This window comes from Ranitomeya imitator, chromosome 4 (assembly GCF_032444005.1).
Source record: "Ranitomeya imitator isolate aRanImi1 chromosome 4, aRanImi1.pri, whole genome shotgun sequence".
NCBI lineage: Eukaryota > Metazoa > Chordata > Amphibia > Anura > Dendrobatidae > Ranitomeya > Ranitomeya imitator.
In genome coordinates this window covers 704977767-705001145 of record NC_091285.1, presented here as the reverse complement: position 1 = coordinate 705001145, position 23379 = coordinate 704977767, and the positions used below count along the sequence as shown (strand labels likewise).

Here is a 23379-nt window from a genome sequence, read left to right as displayed (position 1 = left end):
CACCCCAAACTAGGAAAATTACCTCATTTCGGTGGGCACAAAGTCCTTTGTACAGAGCCCTTAAAGGATCCCACATCCGATTTGACAAGTTTATTCTTCAGATTACGGCAACGTCTATAAGATAAGATAGGTGGCACAGCAAACTTAGGTATAGATGGCATCCCTTTCTGATATAGACCCCAATGTTTTCTCAAATTGTTACCAATTCGCCCACTCACAGGACCATATGTAGAAACAAAAGGTATTTGTTTCTGAGTTGGCTTAACTACTTTCCTACATGTATCCTCACATGTAAAATTCCTCACCTTCTCTTTAAGTCTCCTGACCTACATTACTGGATATCCCCTCCTGATGAATTTATTGCACAACACATCTAGTTGATCATCAACCCTACCCTCATCAGAAATTATCCTCCGAACTCGTAACAGTTGACTCCATGGAAGTTACGCAACCATCCTTCTGGGATGATTGCTATTGTATAAGAGTAAACTGTTTCTATTGGTCTCTTTAACAAACAAGTCAGTGCCCAATGTATTACCATTTCTGTACACTAATATATAGTGCTTGTTCTCTAGAATGTGTCAAAGTAAACTTTAACTCAGGATAAATGTCATTGATCTCATTATCTTATTATGAAAAATGAAGAGATCATCCAAATCACCATCCCAGATGACAAAAATGTCATCGATATAGTACCACCAGGCTGGGACATGGCGCCAGTAGATGGATCTGTACACGTATTGGTCCATCTACCATGTAGATGTTAGCATACGTCGCAGCCACATTGGACCAAATGGCGGTGCCCTGTATCTGTAAGTAGTAATCATCCCCAAAGAGAAAATAATTTCTTCTGAGGATGAACTTCAATAGAGTGAGGACCAACCGTGCACACTCTGGGGCCACTGTTATGAATAGGTGGCCTTGGAGCAGCATGAAAACCTTCACTGGAGTAGGTGGTAAGTATACTGACCACAAACCCTGATCTTATCACCGCAACTTGAAGAAGCCGTGGGGTGTGCCTAACAAAACCTAGACACCTCGACACAGCCGGAGGACTAAATACCCCTAAAGATGAAAATAGGAAAACTATCTTGCCTCAGAGTAGACCCCCAAAGGATAGGCAGCCCCCCACAAATAATGACTGTGAGTTGGAGAGGAAAAGACACACGCAGGCAGAAAACAGGCTTAGCAAAGGAGGCCACTTCTAGCTAAATAGAAAAGGACAGGACAGGATACTAAGCGGTCAGCATAAAAATACTACAAAAATATCCACAGCAGAAAATACAAAACTCCACCACCTAACTAAAGATGTGGAGAGTATATCTGCAACTCTAGAGAATCCAACCAGACTGAGAAAAACAACTGACACAGTCTAAGCTGGACAAATAGAAACAAAAGATCAGCACTGAAAATAAGCACACAGCAGGTGTGCTTCGGAAAAAGAAACAGACACTTATCTTTGCTGAAGTGGCAGATAAGCAGGAGAGGCCAGGCAGAGATCCAATACTTCCAAAGAAACATTGACAGCTGGCCAGGACTAAAGAGTCCTGCAAAGCTAAATAGCCCAGTCAGAATTGCAATTAGCGGATACACCTGTCCAAGACTGCAGCCCAGAGACAACTGCATTACCATCTACAACCACCGGAGGGAGCCCAAAAGCAGAATTCACAACAGTACCCCCCCCCCTTGAGGAGTGGTCACCGAACCCTCACCAGAGCCACCAGGCCGATCAGGATGAGCCAGATGAAAGGCACGAACCAAATCAGCGGCACGGACATCAGAGGCAAAAACCCAAGAATTATCCTCCTGGCCATAACCCTTCCATTTGACAAGATACTGAAGCTTCCGCCTCGAAAAACAGGAATCCAAAATCTTCTCAACAACATATTCCAACTCCCCATCAACCAACACAGGGGCCGGAGGATCAACAGAGGGAACAACGGGCTCCACATATTTCCGCAACAAAGATCTATGGAAGACATTATGGATAGCAAAAGAGGCCGGAAGCGCCAATCGAAAAGACACTGGATTAATAGTCTCAGAAATCCTATAAGGACCAATAAATAGAGGCTTAAACTTAGGAGAAGAAACCTTCATAGGAACATGACGGGAAGACAACCAAACCAGATCCCCAACCCGAAGCCGGGAACCAACACATCGATGACGGTTAGCAAAACGTTGAGCCTCCTCCTGAGACAACACCAAATTGTCCATCACTTGAGCCCAAATCTGCTGAAACCTGTCAACCACAGAATCCACACCAGGACAGTCAGTAGGCTCAACCTGCCCAGAAGAAAAACGAGGATGAAAACCAAAATTACAAAAGAAAGGCAAAACCAAAGTAGCCGAACTAGCCCGATTATTAAGGGCAAACTCGGCCAATGGCAAAAAAGCCACCCAATCATCCTGATCAGCAGACACAAAGCATCTCAAATAAGTCTCCAAAGTCTGATTAGGTTCGCTCGGTCTGGCCGTTTGTCTGAGGATGAAATGCAGAAGAAAAAGACAAATCAATGCCCAGCTTGGCACAAAAGGCCCGCCAAAACCTAGAAACAAACTGGGAACCTCTGTCGGACACAATATTCTCCGGAATACCATGCAAACGCACCACATGCTGAAAAAACAACGGAACCAAATCAGAAGAAGAAGGCAATTTAGGCAAAGGCACCAAATGAACCATCTTAGAGAATCGGTCACAAACAACCCAGATGACCGACATCCTCTGGGAAACAGGAAGATCGGAAATAAAATCCATAGAAATATGCGTCCAGGGCCTCTCAGGGACCGGCAAAGGCAAAAGCAACCCACTAGCATGGGAGCAACGAGGCTTGGCCCGCGCACAAGTCCCACAGGACTGCACAAAAGAATGCACACCAAAGGGACCTACCAACCAAGTCTCTGGTACCAAAAATGCCAGGATGACCAGCCAACACGGAACAGTGAACCTCAGAAATCAATCTACTAGTCCATCTGTCAGGAACAAACAGTTTCCCCACAGGACAACGGTTAGGTTTGTCAGCCTGAAATTCCTGAAGAACCCGTCATAAATCAGGAGAAATGGCAGAAAGGACCACCCCTTCTTTCAGAATACAAACCGGTTCCAAGACCTCAGGAGAATCAGGCAAAAAACTCCTAGAGAGGGCATCAGCCTTAATATTCTTAGAACCCGGAAGGTACGAGACCACGAAATCAAAACGAGAAAAAAACAAGGACCATCGAGCCTGTCTAGGATTCAACCATTTGGCAGACTCGAGGTAAATCAGATTCTTATGATCGGTCAAGACCACAATACGGTGCTTACCACCCTCAAGCCAATGTCACCACTCCTCAAACGCCCACTTCATAGCCAACAACTCCCGATTGCCGACATCATAATTGTGTTCAACAGGTGAAAACTTACGGGAAAAGATGGCACACGGTTTCATTAAGGAACCAACAGGATCCCTCTGAGAAAAAACAGCCCCTGCCCCAATCTCAGAAGCATCAACCTCAACCTGAAACGGAAGAGAAACATCCTGTTGACACAACACAGGAGCAGAAGTAAAACAATGTTTAAGTTCCTGAAAGGCAGAGACAGCCGCAGGGGACCAATTCGCGACATCAGCGCCCTTCTTCGTCAAATCAGTCAATGGTTTAACCACGCTGGAAAAATTAGCAATGAAACGGCGATAAAAATTAGCAAAACCCAAAAATTTCTGAAGGCTCTTCACGGATGTGGGCTGAATCCAATCATGAATGACCTGAACCTTAACCGGATCCATCTCTATAGACGAGGGAGAAAAAATAAAGCCCAAAAAGTAAAACTTCTGCACCCCAAAAAGACACTTAGACCCTTTCACAAACAAGGCATTGTCACGAAGGATCTGAAATACCATCCTGACCTGCTGCACATGAGAGTCCCAATCATCGGAAAAAATCAAAATATCGTCCAAATATACAATCAAGAATTTATCAAGATAATTCCGGAAGATATCATGCATGAAGGACTGAAAAACAGATGGAGCATTAGAGAGTCCGACTGGCATCACAAGGTATTCAAAATGGCCTTCGAGCGTGTTAAACGCAGTTTTCCATCCATCACCCTGCTTTATACGAACAAGATTATAAGCCCCCCGAAGGTCAATCTTCGTAAACCAACTAGCTCCCTTAATCCTAGCAAACAAATCGGAAAGCAAAGGTAAAGGGTATTGAAACTTGACCGTGATCTTATTCAAGAGGCGATAATCAATACAGGGTCTTAAGGAACCATCTTTTTTAGCAACAAAAAAGAACCCCGCTCCCAACGGTGAAGAAGATGGCCGAATATGCCCTTTCTCCAAAGACTCAAAGACCAGCACGATAGCATCATGCAAATTATGCAACACCAGAAATCGACAATCTTCCTGATGGGCTGGTGCCATACGCATGGTCACCTGTGTCCAAAACTGGGGCTTATTTTTAGCCAAGGGTGTAGCATCAATGCCCCTTAAAGGAATAGGGTTCTGCAAAGGCTGCAAGGGAAAACCACAACGCCTAGCAAATTCAAAGTCCATTAAGTTCAAGGCGGCGCCTGAATCCACAAACGCCATGACAGAAAATGATGACAATGAGCAGATCAAGGACACAGATAACAGAAATTTAGGTTGTACAGTACTGATGGTAAATGAACTGGCGATCCTCTTTGTCCGCTTAGGGCAGACAGAAATGACATGGGATTCTGTTTTAGACAGAATCCTATCACACTGCATAGGCTCAGGAATTTGCTCTGAGGATAACGCCATAGCGCGCACAGTTCTGCGCTCCCGCAAGCGCCGGTCAATCTGAATGGCCAGACACATAGAATCACTCAGATTGGAGGGTGTGGGAAACCCCACCATAACATCTTTAACGGATTCAGAAAGACCCTTTCTGAAAATTGCCGCCAAGGCATCATTATTCCACTTAATCAACACAGACCATTTTCTGAATTTCTGACAATACAATTCAGCCGCCTCTTGCCCCTGAGCCAGGGCCAACAAGGTCTTCTCAGCTTGATCCACCGAATTAGGTTCATCATACAGTAATCCTAATGCCTGAAAGAAGGAGTCTACATTAAGCAAAGCCGGATCCCCAGATTCCAGGGAAAATGCCCAATCCTGTGGATCACCACGCAGCAGGGAGATGATGATTTTAACCTGCTGAATGGAATCACCGGAGGATCGAGATTTCAATGCAAAAAACAGTTTACAGTTGTTTTTAAAACTGAAAAATTTGGACCTGTCACCAAAAAACAAATCAGGAGTAGGAATCTTCGGTTCTAAAGCAGGAGTCTGAACAATATAATCAGAAATATCATGTACCCAAGCAGCAAGCTGGTCTACAAGCAGCTAATTCCTGAACATTCATGCTAGCACAAGGCTCCTCAGCCACCCAGAAATAAAGAGGGAGAAGAAGACAAAACAGACTGAAGAAAAAAAAAATGGCTCAAGACCTTTCCTCCCTTCTTCTGAGATGCATTTAACTCATTGTTGGCCAGTAGTACTGTTATGATTAGGTGGCCTTGGAGCAGCATGAAAACCTTCACTGGAGTAGGTGGTAACTATACTGACCGCAAACCCTGATCTTATCACCGCAACTAGAAGTAGCCGTGGGGTGTGAATAACAAAACCTAGACACCTCGACACAGCCGGAGGACTAACTACCCCTAAAGATGGAAATAGGAAAACTATCTTGCCTCAGAGTAGACCCCCAAAGGATAGGCAGCCCCCCACAAATAATGACTGTGAGTTGGAGAGGAAAAGACACACGCAGGCAGAAAACAGGCTTAGCAAAGGAGGCCACTTCTAGCTAAATAGAAAAGGACAGGACAGGATACTAAGCGGTCAGCATAAAAATACTACAAAAATATCCACAGCAGAAAATACAAAACTCCACCATCTAACTAAAGATGTGGAGAGTATATCTGCAACTCCAGAGAATCCAACCAGACCGAGAAAAACAACTGACACAGTCTAAGCTGGACAAATAGAAACAAAAGATCAGCACTGAAAATAAGCACACAGCATGTGTGCTTCAGAAAAAGAAACAGACACTTATCTTTGCTGAATTGGCAGCTAAGCAGGAAAGGCCAGGCAGAGATCCAACACTTCCAAAGAAACATTGACTACTGGCAAGGACTAATGAGTCCTGCAAAGCTAAATAGCCCAGTCAGAATTGCAATTAGCAGATACACCTGTCCAAGACTGCAGCCCAGGGACAACTGCATTACCATCTACAACCACCGGAGGGAGCCCACAAACAGAATTCACAACAGTTCTGCCTCTTACATTGTGTAGTGTTATACACTGTGCCTGAGTTTTGGTGCATTCTCCCCCCAAAAAATGGGAGATCTAAATTGGCACTTAGTGGATCTATGTCAGTTCTGTTAGTTTATCGTATATCTTCCAGCCACGTTCTTCCACTTACATTGTGTAGTGTAATACACTGGGCCAGAGTTTTGGTGCAGTGTACCCCCCAAAAAAGGGAGATTTAAATTGGCACTAAGTGGATCTACGTCAGTTTTGTTAGTTTGTCGTATAACTTCCAGCCACGTTCTGCCACTTACATTGTGTAGTGTAATACACTGGGCCTGAGTTTTGGTGCAGTCTCCCCCCAAAAAAAGAAAGATTTAAATTGGCACTAAGTGGATCTACGTCAGTTCTGTTTATCGTATATCTTCCAGCCACGTTCTGCCACTTACATTGTGTAGTGTAATACACTAGGCCTGAGTTTTGTTGCAGTCTCCCCCCCCCAAAAAAAAAAGGGAGATTTAAATTCTCAACAAGTTTATATACACCTTCTACCTTGTTTTACAGTACCATATAATGGTTGTTATTTTGGTTAGATTTTTCCAAAATGAGGAAGTCTGGTGGAAGAGGCCGTGGGCGGTCGTTGCCAGCAGGTACTGATTGTGGTGGTGGTGGTGGAGCATCTGGTGGTAGTGGGAAAAGCAAAATAGTACCAAAGGCTGGAGGTGATGAGCCAGCGTCATCGTCTGACTACACAAGGCCTTGAAGGCTCCCTTATCTGGGAGTAGGAAAACAGCTTTTAAAGCCGGAACAGCAGGAAAAAGTTTTGTCTTTCCTTCATGACTCATCCTCTAGCTCTTTCGCCTCCTGTTCAGAAGGTTCAAAATATAAAAGCAGCGAGTCATCAGTGGATGCTGCCGGTCAGGAACAAGTCGCTTCCTTGTGTCCTTCACCCAAACCAAAAGTGAAGGATGCGTCAGGCGACACTACAGGTTACTCCATGGAGCTCTTTACACATACCGTGCCTGGGTAAGAGAGAGGGAACTTGTTAAAAGCCCATTACAAGATGAATTGGACATGGAGTGCACAGATGCACAGCCACAGCTAGATTATTATGCTGTTCTATTGACTCAGCTCTACATTGCCCTCGCAGTGTACTGAGACAGAATCTGACCCTGATGAGACTATGGTGCCCCGTCACGAACGCTATAGCACCTTACACGGTGACACAAAGGAAGGTGCACATGACATTGAAGAGGAGGTGATAGATGACCCTGTTGTTGACCCAGATTGGCAGCCATTGGGGGAAGAGGGTGCCGCTGCCAGCAGCTCAGAAGCGGAGGAGGATAATCCGCAGCAACCATCTACATTGCAACACCTTTCATCTGGCAGGCCCATATCTGGCCAAAAATGTTTGTCAAAACCAAAAACAGTTTTAGGACAGTGTGGCCATCCAGTGAAAGTAGCACAGCGTGCAATGCCTGAAAAGGTAATCCATAGTAGGAACAGTGCTGTGTGGGAATTTTTAAACCAAGATCTGAATGATCAGTGCAAAGTTATCTGTAAGAAATGATCAAAGACCTTTAGCAGAGGGAAGAATCTCCTAAATTTAAATACAATGTGCATGCGTAGACATTTAACCAGCATGCACTTGCAAGCCTGGACTAACTACCAAATGTCCCGTACCATTGGTGCACCTGCTCAGAATGAATGTAGTCAGCAACGCTACATTGCTTCCCTCACTGTAAGCCCACCTATTAGGACACCACCAGAAGCAAATGTGGAGGTATCGTCGCAAGGCCAAAGCAGTCAGGGAATCACAAGGTTCTTGGTAGGAAACACTGTAGGTAGGCCAACATCAAGAATACCATCACCAACCCTCTCTCAATCTGCCATGTCCACCACCACCACCCCCGCTAGTTCCACCATATGCAGCTCTCTAGTCTAGCTCACCCTACAAGAGACTCTCATTAGGAAAAGAAAGTACTCATCCTGTCATCTGCATACTCAGGGTTTGAACGCCCACATTGCTAAACTAATCTCGTTAGAGATGATGCCCTACCAGTTGGTTGAAAGCGAAGCTTTCAAAGCTCTGATGGCCTATGCAGTACCACGTTATGACCTACCCAGTCGACACTTCTTTGCGAGAAAAGTCATCTTAGCCCTGCTGTCAAAAACACCGCCGTACTATGTGGGGCCCTGTGCAAGTGCCAACTAGTGACCCCCCCCCCTTCTTGCTCAGGATCACAGCACTTGCAAAGTTGAAATACTTACCTCTCCCTGCTCCACCGCTGTGATGTATTCTGCGTTTCCTGGGCCCATGAAAATCTTGAGCCAGCCCTACCCCCCCACAACTTTAGCAAAATGACCCCCTGTTTTCAATGCCTAACTATTATTATAAAGTAAATTAAGATTGACAAGCTTAAGAAATAAGAATATATGTTTTTGGCATTAAAGTGGGCACTGTGGTTGTTTTCCTGTCCTCCACTCACTGCCGACTTTGATTCCCCATTGACTTGCATTGGGTTTCGTGTTTCGGTCGGCCCCCGACTTTTCGCAATAATCGGCCGATTTCACCCGACCCGACTTTTGAGAAAGTCGGGTTTCACGAAACCCGACTCGATCCTAAAAAAGTAAAAGTCACTCAACTCTAGTCACCAGCCTTTTGTGTGTGCATGCCAGGGACATGGAGGAGAGAGCAGCGAATAGGGATAGCTCTTATGAGATACTGCTCAGAGTGAGTACTCGTAATTAGACCATTGCTGGACATTTTCAGTGCCAGGATTGATCTCCATGATGATAGGTTCTGGCTTTTTTTATATAGGATAGTTGAACCTGATAGGTTCTTTGGTTTCTGTGACAACAGGGAAGCCTGGCTGTGACTGGCCAGGTTTATACATAAAGGGTTAATATGCACATACTACTTTTTGTTTATATTGTATTGTTCTGTTATTTTTTTGTTTTTTATGTTGGAGATTTAAGATGTAGACATTGATGGGGTTAATTGTGTATTTTTTTGTATGTATTTTATATGTATTGGGTAATGGGCGGCACTTTGTCAGTGATTGGTGAGCTTGTGCCACCACACTATATAAGGCAGCCATTATGTGTATTGTGCATGCTTGATAAAGACCTTTTTAGGTCGATACGTTGCATTATGGCAGAATAAAGATATTGGATTCTTTTATCACCTGGGCAGGATGCTTTTCCTTTTACTTTGAAGATTACTGACTTGACAGATGTCCAGAAGGCAGTCATTGATGCAAAAGTTCATTGCTAAGGAAGATGGCTGCTCACACAGTGCTGTATCCAAGCACATTTATGGAAAGTTGAGTGGAAGGAAAAAGTGTGGTAGAAAAAGATGCTCAAGCAACCGGGATAACTGCAACCTTGAAAGAAAAGGCCATTCAAAAATTTGGAGGAGATTCACAAGGAGCGGACCGCTACTGGAATCATTACTTCAAGAGCCACCACACACAGATGTATCCAGGACATGGGCTACAAGTGTCGAATTCATTGTGTCAAGCCATTCATGACCAATAACCAATGCCAGAAGCATCTTACCAGGGCCAAGGAGAAAAAGAACTGAACTGTCAGTGGTCCAAGATGTTGATTTCCAAATGAAGTGCAAAATTTACTTTCATTAGAAACAAGGTCCCAGAGACTGAAGGAAGAGGAGAGGCCACAATCCAAGCAGCTTGAGGTCTAGGGTGAAGATTCTACAATCAGTGATGGTGATTGGGGAGTCATGTGCTGGTGTAGGTCCACTGTGTTTTATCAAGACCAAAGTCAGCACAGCCGTCTACCAGGACATTTTAGAGTGCTTCATGTTTCCCTCTGCCGACAAATATTTTGGAGACGGAAATGTGATTCTCCAGCAGGATTTGGCACCTGTCCATATTGACAAAAGTACCAATACCTGGTGTAAAAACAAAAGTATCACTGTGCTTGATAGGTCAGCAAACACGCCTGACCTTAACCCCATAGATAATCTATGGAGTATTGTCAAGAGGAAGATGAGAGACACCAGACCCAACAATGCAGACAAGCTGAAGGATGCTATCAAAGTAAACTGGGCTTCCATAACACCTCAGCAGTCCAACAGGCTGATCACCTCCATGCCGTGCCACATTGATGCAGTAATGAACTCCTAATTAAGGCATAGTATAAAAAAACTAAGAAAAACATAGATTAGTATATAGCATAAGAAAACATTACCAGAGCTGGAATGTGGCATCAGGGACCCCTACTTGTGTTTCAGTGCCATAGCCTTCTTCTGAGGAAGTGGCCAAGTATTTTACCTAGCTTCCAAATACAGTATATGAGCCAGTAGCAAATGATGTTTGGTGTATCGAGTGCAGTGTAATCATTGGAGCAGACGGGACCATGGATGGGCAGCACGGTGACGCAGTGGTTAAAACCGCAGCCATGCGGCACTGGAGTCCTGGGTTCAAACCCCACCAAAGACAACATCTGCAAAAGAGTTTGTATGTTCTCTCAGTGTTTGCGTGCGTTTCCTCCAGGTACAGCGGTGATAATTGGGACAGCGATGATAATGTGTGCAAAAATGTAAAGTGCTGCGGAATATGTTAGCGCTATATAAGAAAAATAAAGAAAAGAAAGGATACAAGTGAGGAGGAGGCAAGACCACCACTGACAAGAGGGGAGACATATCAGAAATGGACCCAGTATATTGGAAAAGTGAATAGGCATCAAGTCTGAACATGTACAAAACCTCATTGTCCAAGTTCCCAATAAAGTTTATTTTATTAACTTTCCTAAGATGATATGGTTTCTCTACACCATTTTTGTATATGATTTACAAAATTTGATATAAGAGTACATTGCATTGTCTGTAATGTATCACATAATTATAATGAGTGATTATTGGTAACTAGATGGTGACGCATCGGTTATTGTAGAATATGTATGTAGTTTATTTATGAAGATTTAAGAATAATGCAATGAAATCAGCTAATCAAATCTCGGGCCAATTGGTGGCTGGACTGCACCTGTCGCTGATTGGTTGCGGCCAGATGGACACGACCAATCAGAGAAGCGTGGTTCAAATCCCTGGCCAATTTGAGGTCGGACTGCCCCTGTCGCTGATAGGCAAGGCTGGACGAGCGTGACCAATTGGTGAAGCGGTGTTTAAATCCCATGCCAATATCGCTGGGCGTGACAAGTCCGCGAAGCATGTTTCAAATCCCGCACCAATTCGCGGCCGGACTGCACCTGTCGCTGAATGGTTGCGGCCGGTTGGGCACAACCAATCAGAGAAGTGGTGTTTAAATGCCGCGCCAATATCGCTGATTGGTCGCGGCCGGCCGGGCGTGACCAATTAGTGAAGCAGTGTTTTAATCCCACAAAAATATCACTGATTGCTTCAAATCCCACGCCAATTTGTGGCTGGACTGCACCTGTCGCTGTTTGGTCGAGGCCAGCCGGACGCGACCAATCACCAAAGAGGTGTTTAAATCCCGCGCCAATAACACTGATTGGTCACGGTCGGCTGGCGTGACCAATCAGCATAGCGGGGTTTAAATCTCATGCCAATATTGCTGATTGGTCGTGGCCGGCTGGGCGCAACCAATTAGCAAAGCGTGGTTCAACTCCCGCACCATTTCGCGGCCGGACTGCGCCTGTCGCTGACTGGTCATGGACAGCTTGCACGACCAATCAGCGACGCGGGATTTCCTTTACAGACAAACAGACAGAATTAGATGATTATAGAAAAAGATTACATTAGAGATTAAGAATAGCAAAATATTCAACAGAAATCATTAAACTGAAGAATAAAAAAAACCTCTGAAAAGCTCAAAGAACTTCCAACACGTGCCCCCTCAACTCTTTTAAACAAAGTTACATTTAAATGTTATTTATGGCAAACTTTATTTGATTTATATTTTCTTACAAACAAGCTGTTAATTATAATTTTATATTTGTATTTGGATAGAATTAAAAAAAGAGAACTCATGAGACAGAGGCGAAAAAATCTCCCAAGACTCCTGTCACCTGGCACCTTGCCGTTTATTACTATATAAATATCCGGCCATAAAGCCATTGTGGTTCATATTAATCTTGTGTGACGACCACATAACGTGACGGTGATGATCACTTTTTCCTCTGGGACATTTCTACACAAGATAACTAATATTCACAGATTCTGCACTAGATTTCCGGATGAATAATGATAAATATCTGCTGTAAGTATTAGCAGGAAATCTCCAGATATCATCCAGACTGACGGCAGCGGAAGATTCTTTTACTTCTGTGATTTGAAAAAAAATGTCTTTTCATTTTCTAATTAAAAATTGTATGAAGCTTCACACTTGACATATAATTCTGCTCTGATCGCTCATATTCTTGACCTTTTAGAGTTACTTTGTCATTTTTCTAACCAATATACACAACATCGTATTGTATATTCATATTTCTCACCTTCAAAATTGCATCGTTTCGTAGCTTGTTCATTCTGAAATGCAGGAAAGCAATTTGACAGCGGTCACTGAGTTTTTTCTTTTTGGATTTCAAGGCAGCCAAGGTTTCAGAATTTCACTGTTCTTTCTTTTCTTGGTGATTTACTGTGGGACAATATGTGGGAACCTCCTGATCATCACCCTGGTGTCCACCAGCAGGAACCTCCACACTCCAATGTACTTCTTCATCTCACAACTGTCCGTCAGTGACATCTTGGTGATCTCAGATATTGTCCCCTACTTGCTCCACATCCTACTGAATAATGGGGGGAGCATTAGTCTTATTGAATGCATCACTCAGTTATATTTTTTAGGCGCCTCTGAATCATCTGAATGTTTTCTTCTCGCTATGATGTCCTATGACAGATATGTGGCCATCTGTAATCCTCTGCGTTACTCCAACATCATGACAAATAGACATTGTGGGATATTATCTGTTACCTGTTGGCTGTTTTCATTTTCTTTTCTTTTAATTTATTTAATAAAAACTGGAAAACTCAATTTTTGTTGTTCAAATATCATTGACCATTTATATTGTGACATTGTCCCCTTGCTAGGACTCGCCTGCTCTGACTTATTCATTATTCAATTGGAAATGTATCTTTTGTCCATTGTATTTGTAATTATCCCATCCACAATCATTGTAATATCCTATGTGTATATTGTGTTAGCAGTGCTAAAGATCCCATCCAGCACCGGTAGACAGAAAGCCTTCTCCACCTGTAGCTCCCACCTCATTGTGGTCTCCTTATACTACTGGACCATGTTCACTATTTATATAGTCCCAACAAAAGGCCGATCACAGACCATGAGCAAGATCCTGTCTCTGCTATACACTGTGTTTACTCCTTTAGTTAACCCCATTATATATAGTCTAAGAAATAGAGACATTCGGAAAGCCGTAAAAAAAACACTTGATAAACTCATGATATAGTGCACATAAAAATGGACGATATCTATTATCAAGAAGACTAATTATAGATAGATGATAGATGAAAGATAATGGACGATAGAGAGAAAGACAATAGATAGATAGATAGATAGATAATAGAAAAGTGATAAATAGATAATAGATAAGATAATAGATAATTGATAGATATAAATAATAGATGATAGAGAGATAGACAATAGATAGTAAGATAGATAGATAATAATTAAAGAAAATTTGGCAGCACTACAAAAAAAAAACGGGTGCAATAAAACCTGTTAAGGTGATGTCCTAACCTCCAAATTAGAAAACCAGATTAAAAAAAACAGGCAGCACTCTAAAAATCAAAGTGAAAAACTGCGGCTTTACTGATCTATTAGCATCAATGTTTTGGCAGATTTTTCTGCCTTTCTCAAGCAGTGGACAATCATCAAGTGAACAAATAGTGTTTCCACAGTTTACCATCCATCAATTATGTAACACAGTGTTAATACATCAGGTGCTCATACCAGCACATTCAGTAATACATGTGAACAAGTCACACAGTTGATATACATCTGTAATAAAGTGTCAATGAGTTCATATAAAGAAAGATACCATATTCATATGGAACTATTAAAACATTAACATTACAGAAAAAAATCTTACTGTACATCTACAGTCATGGACATAAATTTTGAGAATGAGACAAATATTAATTTTTCCAAAGTCTACTGCTTCATTTTTTCTAATGGCAATTTGCATATACTCCTGAATGTCAGAGTGATCAGCTTAACAGCAATTACTGTACTTGTAAAGTCAATATTTGCCCAGAAAATGAACTTTAACCTCCAAAACACATTTCAACATCATTGCAGTCCTGCCTTAAAAGGAGCAGCTAACACTGTTTTAGTGATTGATCCATTAACACAGGTGTGGGTGTTGATGAGGACAGGGCTGGCGATCAATCAGTCATGATTAAGTAAGAATGACATCACTGGACACTTTAAAAGGAGGCTGGTGCTTGGTATCATTGTTTCTCTTCAGTTAACCATGGTTATCTCTAAAGAAACACGTGCAGCCATCATTGCACTGCACAAAAATGGCCTAACAGGGAAGAGTATCGCAGCTACAAAGATTGCACCTCAGACCAGCAAGCGCCAGGACCGTATCTTAAAACTGTTTCAGCTGCGGGATCGGACTCCCAGCAGTGCCGAGCTTGTCAGGAATGGCAGCAGGCTGGTGGGAGTGCTTCTGCACGCACTGTGAGGCGGAGACTCTTTGAGCAAGGCCTGGTTTCAAGGAGGGCAGCAAAGAAGCCACTTCTCTCCAGAAAAAACATCAGGGACCGACTGATATTCTGCAAAAGGTACAGGGAGTGGACTGCTGAGGACTGGGGCAAAGTCATTTTCTCTGATGAATCCCCTTTTCGATTGTTTGGGACATCTGGAAAACAGCTTATTCGGAGAAGAAGAGGTTAACGATACCACCAGTCTTGTCTCATGCCAACTGTAAAGCATCCTGAAACCATTCATGTGTGGGGTTGCTTCTCAGCCAAGGGAATCGGCTCACTCACAGTCTTGCCTAAAAACACAGCCATGAATAAAGAATGGTATCAGAATGTCCTCCAAGAGCAACTTCTCCCAACCGTCCAAGAGCAGTTTGGCGCCCAACAATGCCTTTTCCAGCATGATGGAGCACCTTGCCATAAAGCAAAGGTGATAACTAAATGGCTCATGGAACAAAACATAGAGATTTTGGGTCCATGGCCTGGAAACTCCCCAGATCTTAATCCCATTGAAAACTTGTGGTCAATCATCAAGAGACGGGTGGACAAACAAAAACCAACAAATTCTGGCATAATGCAAGCATTGATTATGCAAGAATGGACTGCTATCAGTCAGGATTTGGTCCAGAAGTTGATTGAGAGCATGCCAGGGAGAATTGCAGAGGTCTTGAAGAAGAAGGGTCAACACTGCAAATATTGACTTGCTGCATTAACTCATTCTAACTGTCAATATAACCTATTGGTACTCATAATATGATTGCAATTATATTTCTGTATGTGATATAAACATCAGACAAACACTAATAAAAACCAGAGGGCAGCAGATCATGTGAAAACATAATTTTGGTGTCATTCTCAAAACTTTTGGCCATGACTGTATGTTAAAGACACCTCCGTCACCCACGCTGCATTTAGCTTATTCACTGTTGCACTGAGCATGTCTGTGACATCACCATGTGTTACGTGATACGGAGCCACTCAGCACTCAAAATATGTTGTGCAGTTATATGTATGTATAATAGGCTCCACGTGAGATGCATCAGCCCACAGGCTGCGCCCCTGGGCAGAGGGGACAAGATATTCCCCTTCTGTCCTCCCCCCACCTTTGTAATTCTCACAGTAAATATCGGCAGGCTCCGGACCCCTGCGGCTATTGTAATGTATGTCAGGCCTTCTGCTTTTCTATTGGCCTGCCCCCTATATCTGTGTGACATATTCTGTGTGCTGTGAATAAAGTGTTGTCAGACTGGAAATATGTGGAGAAGCAGTGATATTTTACATGCTCCTAGGTAATCAAGGAATTCCAGCCAGCGTCCTTCATTCAGGCTCCAGCCAAAGCAGAGTGGACCTCCTGAAACACAGGGTGGTACTGAAAGAGGTACCCCAGCTTGGTAGACCCCGTTACACTGGTGGCAGACAGCAGGATATGATACCCCTTCTACAGGAGGAAAGGAATGAATGGAAAACAACTACCAGAAGTTAAAGAGGACTACATTAAAAGATCTGGTGGAAGCCCGAGGGTTGATCGCCAGCAACAAAACAAAAGCGGATTTGATAGCAGCCATCATGGAACACGACAGTGCAGCGCCCCCCCAATGTGAACGTGGAGGAGACTGAATTCCAGAGGGAGGTAAAGAACAGACTGGCGTTCTATGGCCCAAACCCTGCAGTAGAGATCATACAAGAGGTGATGCCTGATATGCGTACTGATCGGAAGGAAGAGATGGCCGAGCGGATCAGGATAGAGCTAGCCAAGATGGAGATGGCAGAGCGGACCAAAGTGGAGCTGGCCAAGATGGAGATGGCAGAGTGGAGAGAGGAAAGTCAGCGAGCAGGGGAAGCTCTGGCCTCCGACCAGGTACCTTCAACAGTAAGCCACAAAAAGATCCAGTATAATGCCTTCCGACAGTTGGGGGAGGCAGAGGAAGACATTGATGGTTTTCTGCAGGACTTTGAGTGGCAGTGTGCCATTCATCAAGTGAAGCCGGAGGAATGGGTTCAGATCCTAGCCAGCAAGCTATCAGGCTGGGCAGCGGACTCCTATCACACGGTACCTGATGAGGACTGTATGGACTATGAGCGGATCAAAGAAGTGATCTTGGCCTGGTTTGCGCTGACACCAGAGGCATACCGCCAAAAGTTCCACGGACTTATAAAATGAGTAATCGATACCCACGCTGAATGGGCCTGTAAGTTACGGCGGTCACTGCTACAGTGGGTACAAGGGAGCCAAGCAACCACTAAGAAGGACGTCCTCCAGCTTGTCTTGTTAGAATGATTCTTTAATGGACTAACCCCCAAGACACAGGAATGGCTTTGGGACAGGCGGTCAATGACTCTTGAGGAAGCCGCTCGTCTGGCCAATGAACATCATGATGCCAGGAGGCCTCAGTTGTCCAGATCAAAGATCGTAACTAGGGGTCCGCCCATGGACCTGGAGGGCCCCAAACCACCGAAGATTGTAGGGGGACCAGCTAGAAACCCGGCCTACCACAGTACCCCTGGGGTGCGATGCCACACCTGCCATCAGCTGGGCCACCTGCAAAGACAATGTCCCAACCGGACTCAGCATGCCCAGTGGCCATAGGCGGGAACAGCTACCTTCAGCCGGGCCACTGTACACTGCTGCCAAGGCGAAGCTGACCCGACATTGGGGGCTACGACTAACCAAGGGGTTGAAGAGATGGAGGAAGTGCTGCATGAAGTGGACCCCATGCAGGCAGCCTGGGCAGATAATCGACAACAGCATTGACAGGTCGTGTGGGTTAATTGGAAACATATGCAGGGACTAAGAGATTCAGAGGCAACTTTGACCCTTGTGAAGCCTCATCTTGTCTGGGACCAAGAGAAAATGGACCAGACAGTGGCAGTCCGTGTAGCAGGGGGAGCCATACATCGACTGCCCACTGCCTGGATTCACCTGAACTGGGGAGTCGGGGATGGCCTTGTTGAGGTCGGCTTGATGGAGGATTTGCCCACAGACGTCTTGCTGGGAAATGACTTGGGGCCCATGTTGTCTGCCTTCTCGGTTGCCCCTCTGGCTGAGACATATCCTGTGACCACCCGGAGACAAACTCGAGCTGCGGAGGTGGAATCACACTCAGATGAGGCCCAGGTAAGACATCCCAGCCCTACTCGTATTCCCATAGCCAGGCACATTTCTTGGGCCACCCCAGATGAATTTAAGAGGGAGTTACTTGAGGATCCTTCATTGGAGGGATATCGTGGGAAGTCACAGGAGGGGAGAGGGGTACTGGAAGGGGAAAAGTTTATATGGAAGCATGGACTCCTCTACCGGATCACAGAGCAGCACCACACAGGGACGAGCCACACTATAAAACAACAGCTGGTAGTTCCCAAGAAGTATAGTTAGGAGTTACTGCGAATCTCTCATGACATAACCTTGGCCGGGCACTTCGGCGTCAGTCGCACCAGGCATCGTCTGACACAAAACTTCTTTTGGCCGGGGGTAACCTATGATGTTCATCAGTACTGCCAGACCTGTGACAGTTGCCAGCACATTGGCAAGAGGGGAGATCGATGCAAGGCCAAATTATGCCCCCTCCCCATTGTGGAGGAATCATTTAGCCGAGCAACGGTCGATCTGATAGGGCCGTTAGCCAAACCCAGTCAGTCAGAAAAAGGTATATATTGACAGTGGTAGATTATGCCACCCGGTATCCAGAGGCGGTTGCGTTACCTAAGATACTGGCAGAGATGGTGGCAGCTGCCCTGCTCCAGGTTTTCTCATGGGTTGGATTTCCCCAGGAGATGATCTCGGACCAGGGTACCTAGTTAATGCAGAGGTGACCAACCAACTGTGGAAGCTGTGCAGCATAAAGTCCATTAGAAGCGCCCCGCACCACCCACAAAACAAATGGGTTGTGTGAACGCTTTAATGGGATGTTAAAACAACTCATTGGGACTTTTACCAAGACCTACAGGGACTGGGAGAAATTCTTGCCTTACCTCCTGTTTACCTATCGGGGGGTGCCCCAAGAATCCATGGAGTTCTCCCCGTTCGAACTGGTATACAGGAGACGGTTAAGGGGACCCTTAGACTTAGTGCTAGAACACTGGGATGGGGGGCATCATAGAAGGGGTACTTATTTTACCCTATGTGCTGTAATTCCAGGACCGCCTACAGGAGCTGACCCAGGCTGTATGTGGGAACATGCAGGTGGCCCAGCGGTGCCAGCACATATGGTACGATCGGAGGGCCAGAGAGCGCACCTTGGAAATAGGACAGAAGGTCCTGGTGTTAGAACCCACCAGGCAGAACAAGTTCCAAGCTGCATGGCAGGGGCCCTACCAGGAAGTGGGGAAAATAGCCGACACAACCTATAATGTTGCCGATTGTGTTGACCCCAGGGTTATCCGCATGTTCCACGTGAATATGCTGAAACCCTACCGGGAGCGCCCTGAAGAGGTAGTGGCCATCTGTGCACCTGAAGCAGAGGATTTAGCTGGAATTCCCTTGCTTGATGTTTTAGGGGAAAGTACTCAGTCTAAAACATGTTACCAGGTACACTTGGGAGAACACCTTGGCCCCCGGGATAGACAGCAGGCGGAGGAGTTGTTGAGGCAGCGACAGAGGATGTTTTTGGCGAAACCAGGGTACATTTGCCTTGCACAACACAAGGTTGAGACCCAGGATCAGACCCCCCTGCGTCCCTGAGTCTGAACGAGAAGGAATGCGTCAAGAGATACAAGTGATGTTGCGTTTAGGGGTCATTGAAGAGTCAGATAGTCCCTGGGCATCTCCCGTAGTGTTAGTGCCCAAGACGGATGAGACTACATGGTTTTGTGTAGACTATCATAAGCTCAATGAGAAAACAGTGATGGTTGCGTATCCCATGCCGCGTGTGGATGAGTTGTTAGACAAGCTGGCGGAGGCAAATTATTTGACCACCATCGATCTATGCAAAGGCTACTGGCAGATTAACCTTAGTCCTGACGCTATTCCCAAGTCAGCATTTGTCACCCCGTTCGGCTTCTTCCAGTTTCAAGTTATGCCATTCGGGATGAAGAAAGCCCCGGCGACCTTCCAGAGGCTGGCTGACCGGCTTCTGGATGATCTCCAGGACTATGCTTGTGCCTACCTGGACGACATCGCCATCTACAGCGCGACATAGGAAGAGCATCTAAATCACATAGAGACAGTATTGGACAGGATCCACAAGGCCGTAATCACTCTGAACCCAAACAAGTGTCACGTGGGCAAAGCAGAGGTTCAGTATTGAGGACATTGGGTGGGAAGTGGGAAACAGACCAGAACCAGCCAAGATTAAGGCCATAGCCAAATGGCCCACCCCATGCACTAAAACCCTGGTCATGGCGTTTCTAGGGACAGCGAGGTATTACAGGAAATTTGTTACCAATTACAGCAGCGTAGGCAAGCCCCTCACTGATCTGACCCATAAGAACCAACCCCGCCAGGTTACCTGAACCACAGAGTGGGAGGAAGCCTTCTGCCACCTAAAGGACGCCCTCACCAATACCCCTGTATTGGCTGCACCCGATCCAAATAAATGGTTCCTTGTACAGACAGACACTTCTATGTTTGGATTGGGGCAGTACTGAGCCAAGTCAGGCCGGATGGCCAAGAACACCCGGTAGCTTACCTGAGTCAGAAACTACTGCCCCGTGAAGTAAGCTATGCGGCCATCGAGAAGGAGTGCCTGGCAGTAGTATGGGCACTCAAAAAGTTGCAACCATATTTGTATGGACGACAGTTTTCTCTCCTAATGGACCATAATCCCCTAGTCTGGCTTAATCGGGTCTCCGGAGACAATGCCAGATTACTGCAGTGGAGTTTAGCCCTACAACCTCTGGAGTTCACCATCCACTACAGACCCGGCAAACAAAACGGTAACGCCGATGGACTAAGTCGACAAACGGAACTTGTACCAACCCCATAAACTTCGGTCATCCCCAAACCGATCCATTAAGGATCAGACTGTGTATGCCGATCGCGTCGCTGAAAAGGGGAGCCGTGTTACATGTTACGGAGCCACTCAGCACTCAAAATATGTTGTGCAGTTGTATGTATGTATAATAGGTTCCATGTGAGATGCATCAGCTCACAGGCTGCGCCCCTGGGTAGAGGGGACAAGATATCCCCTTTCTGTCCTCCCTCACCTTTGTAATTCCCACAGTAAATATCGGCAGGCTTGCGGCTATTGTAATGTATGTCTGGCCTGCTGCTTTTCTATTGGCCTGCCCCCTATATCTGTGTGGTATATTCTGTGTTCTGTGAATAAAGTGTTGTCAGACTGTAAATATGTGGAGAAGCAGTGATATTTTATATGCTCCCAGGTAATCAAGGAATTCCAGCAAGCGTCCTTCATTCAGAGTCCAGCCAAAGCAGAGTGGACCTCCTGAAACACGGGGTGGTACTGTAAGAGGTACCCCAGCTTGGTAGACCCCGTTACACTTTGGAACCAACCAATCGGTACAGTGTGTTTGAGCATGCACAGTGTTCATCTTCCATGGCTACCATTTGCTTAAGGGCAAGTTTGCCCACAACATTTTGGCTCACAATACATGCATACTGAGGCTTAAACATTTAAAATACATATCAATATAAATTAATTAGTCCACGTAGGTCATATGGACATTATTTTACTGAATGTGGAGTATTTGCAGTTGGAACTGAAAGGGTTATAGGAAGGCGTTTTGAATTTGACCGCCAAAATTAAGGAGTGTTTGCAGGAGATAGAGTGGAAGACTTTTCAAGATGTGGTAAAGGGTAGATTGGATAAAGTAAGAGCTGAATTGGAGGATAATAAAAATAAGAAATGGAGCCATGATGTGGAGGACTATAAGTCTTTATGTTTGTGTGTGTGTAGCCCATTCACTATCTCCATCTACCCCCACTCCCTGAAGATGGCTTGACCATCATTGTAAATACATCATTGTAAAAACACGCCTGTACTTTGTATCTCCCCCTCCTCATTGTAGATTGTAAGCTCTCACGAGCAGTTTCATCTTATTTTGTCTTATTTTGCTTTATTATTGTATTATTAATGTTACTTATGACTGTTGTGTTTTAAACTGTTAAACTGTAAAGCGCTGCGGAATATGTTGGCGCTATATAAATAAAGATTATTATTATTATTATTATTATTATTATTATTATTAAGTCTGGAAATATATATAACTGGCCAAAAGATAACATCAAATGGAGAAAAAGAAGTCATAAGGATAAAAATAAAGACAATAGGAGATGCAACAATATGAAAACCAATGCTAACCGTATAACTGCTTCTAGTAGAGTTGGACATCCTTCTGCCGAAAGAGGAGGAGGAGAGAAGACAGAAGAGACAAAAGAGGAGCAAAACAGATAAATCATCAAATCCCGTCAAGACCCCCTCTGATCAGGAACAGCTCACAGACTTAATTATAAATATCTCAAAAAATCGACTGATGTGCATAGAAATTTGCTTAACAAAGGCTTGTTGTATGTCAGAACTCACACATAGATTGGTTCAAATGCACTGTTGATTTGGAGTCAATTTTTTAGAGCTATAAAACTTAAAGAATGGTTCTGTAACAAAAGTAGAAAGGAGACAGTCTAGAAAAGTGAGCTATATTTGAGTAAATTTGGTTTCAGTAATAAAAGTATGTTCATGCCACCAAGTAGTCTAGCAGTAATAGAGGCCTTTATAGAAGCAGTGACTAGAGATGTTGAAGATTTGAGTTTCTCAACTGTAAAAAAGTTCAAAAATCCCAACATTAGGAAGGAAGAATCTGAGGCTTTGAATGCCCTAGCCCATGAAGACACAATAGTTATTAAAAAAAGCTGATAAAGGTGGGGTCATGGTCATCGTGGTTAAAGACATGTACTGTATGTTAGTGAATAGTGTTGAGCATTCCGATACCGCAAGTATCGGGTATCGGCCGATATTTGCAGTATCGGAATTCCGATACCGAATTCCGATATTTGCCGCATATCGGATACCGGAATCGGAAGTTCCCAGAATTCAAAACTGCATGCAACAGCCAATGAGGAGAGAATGGAAGTGTGGGCACATCCTGTTTAGCATGGTGGGCATGTAACTACTGGCAAGGCTGTGATTGGCTGCTGAAATGATGTCACGATGCACTATAAAAAACACTGCCGCCATTTTGCGCTCACTCTGCTGTGATTTCAGTTAGGGACAGGACGCTGTGTTCTAACTGAGGGCCAGTTGAGATAGCGAATTGCTTTATTGCGCTTTTCCAAGGCTAATTTAGCAAACGCTGTGTGTTCACCGTGCTCTTGCCTTGCAGCGCTGTTTTAACAGCGTTCTGCAAGGTCTCTGTTTGTGTGTGTGTGCACCTCACTCTGTAGTCTGTGTGCAGCCATATACCCGGTTGTATTCAGCTCAGGGGGGGTTCACACTGCCTCATACTGTTCTATCCATTGTCCTTTTTTGCTCATAGTGCAGCCTGCTGCACATTTTTTCTAAAATTTCC

At 44.7% G+C, this 23379-nt stretch overlaps 1 protein-coding gene across 1 annotated transcript; it reads left to right on the top strand.

Annotated features, from left to right (window-relative positions):
- The first annotated feature begins 12725 nt into the window (after positions 1–12725).
- LOC138674815 (olfactory receptor 11L1-like) lies at positions 12726–13658 on the top strand. The gene has a single exon (XM_069762630.1). It carries the CDS (start codon positions 12726–12728, stop codon positions 13656–13658), a length of 933 nt encoding a protein of 310 aa, XP_069618731.1.
- The last annotated feature ends 9721 nt before the right edge of the window (positions 13659–23379 follow it).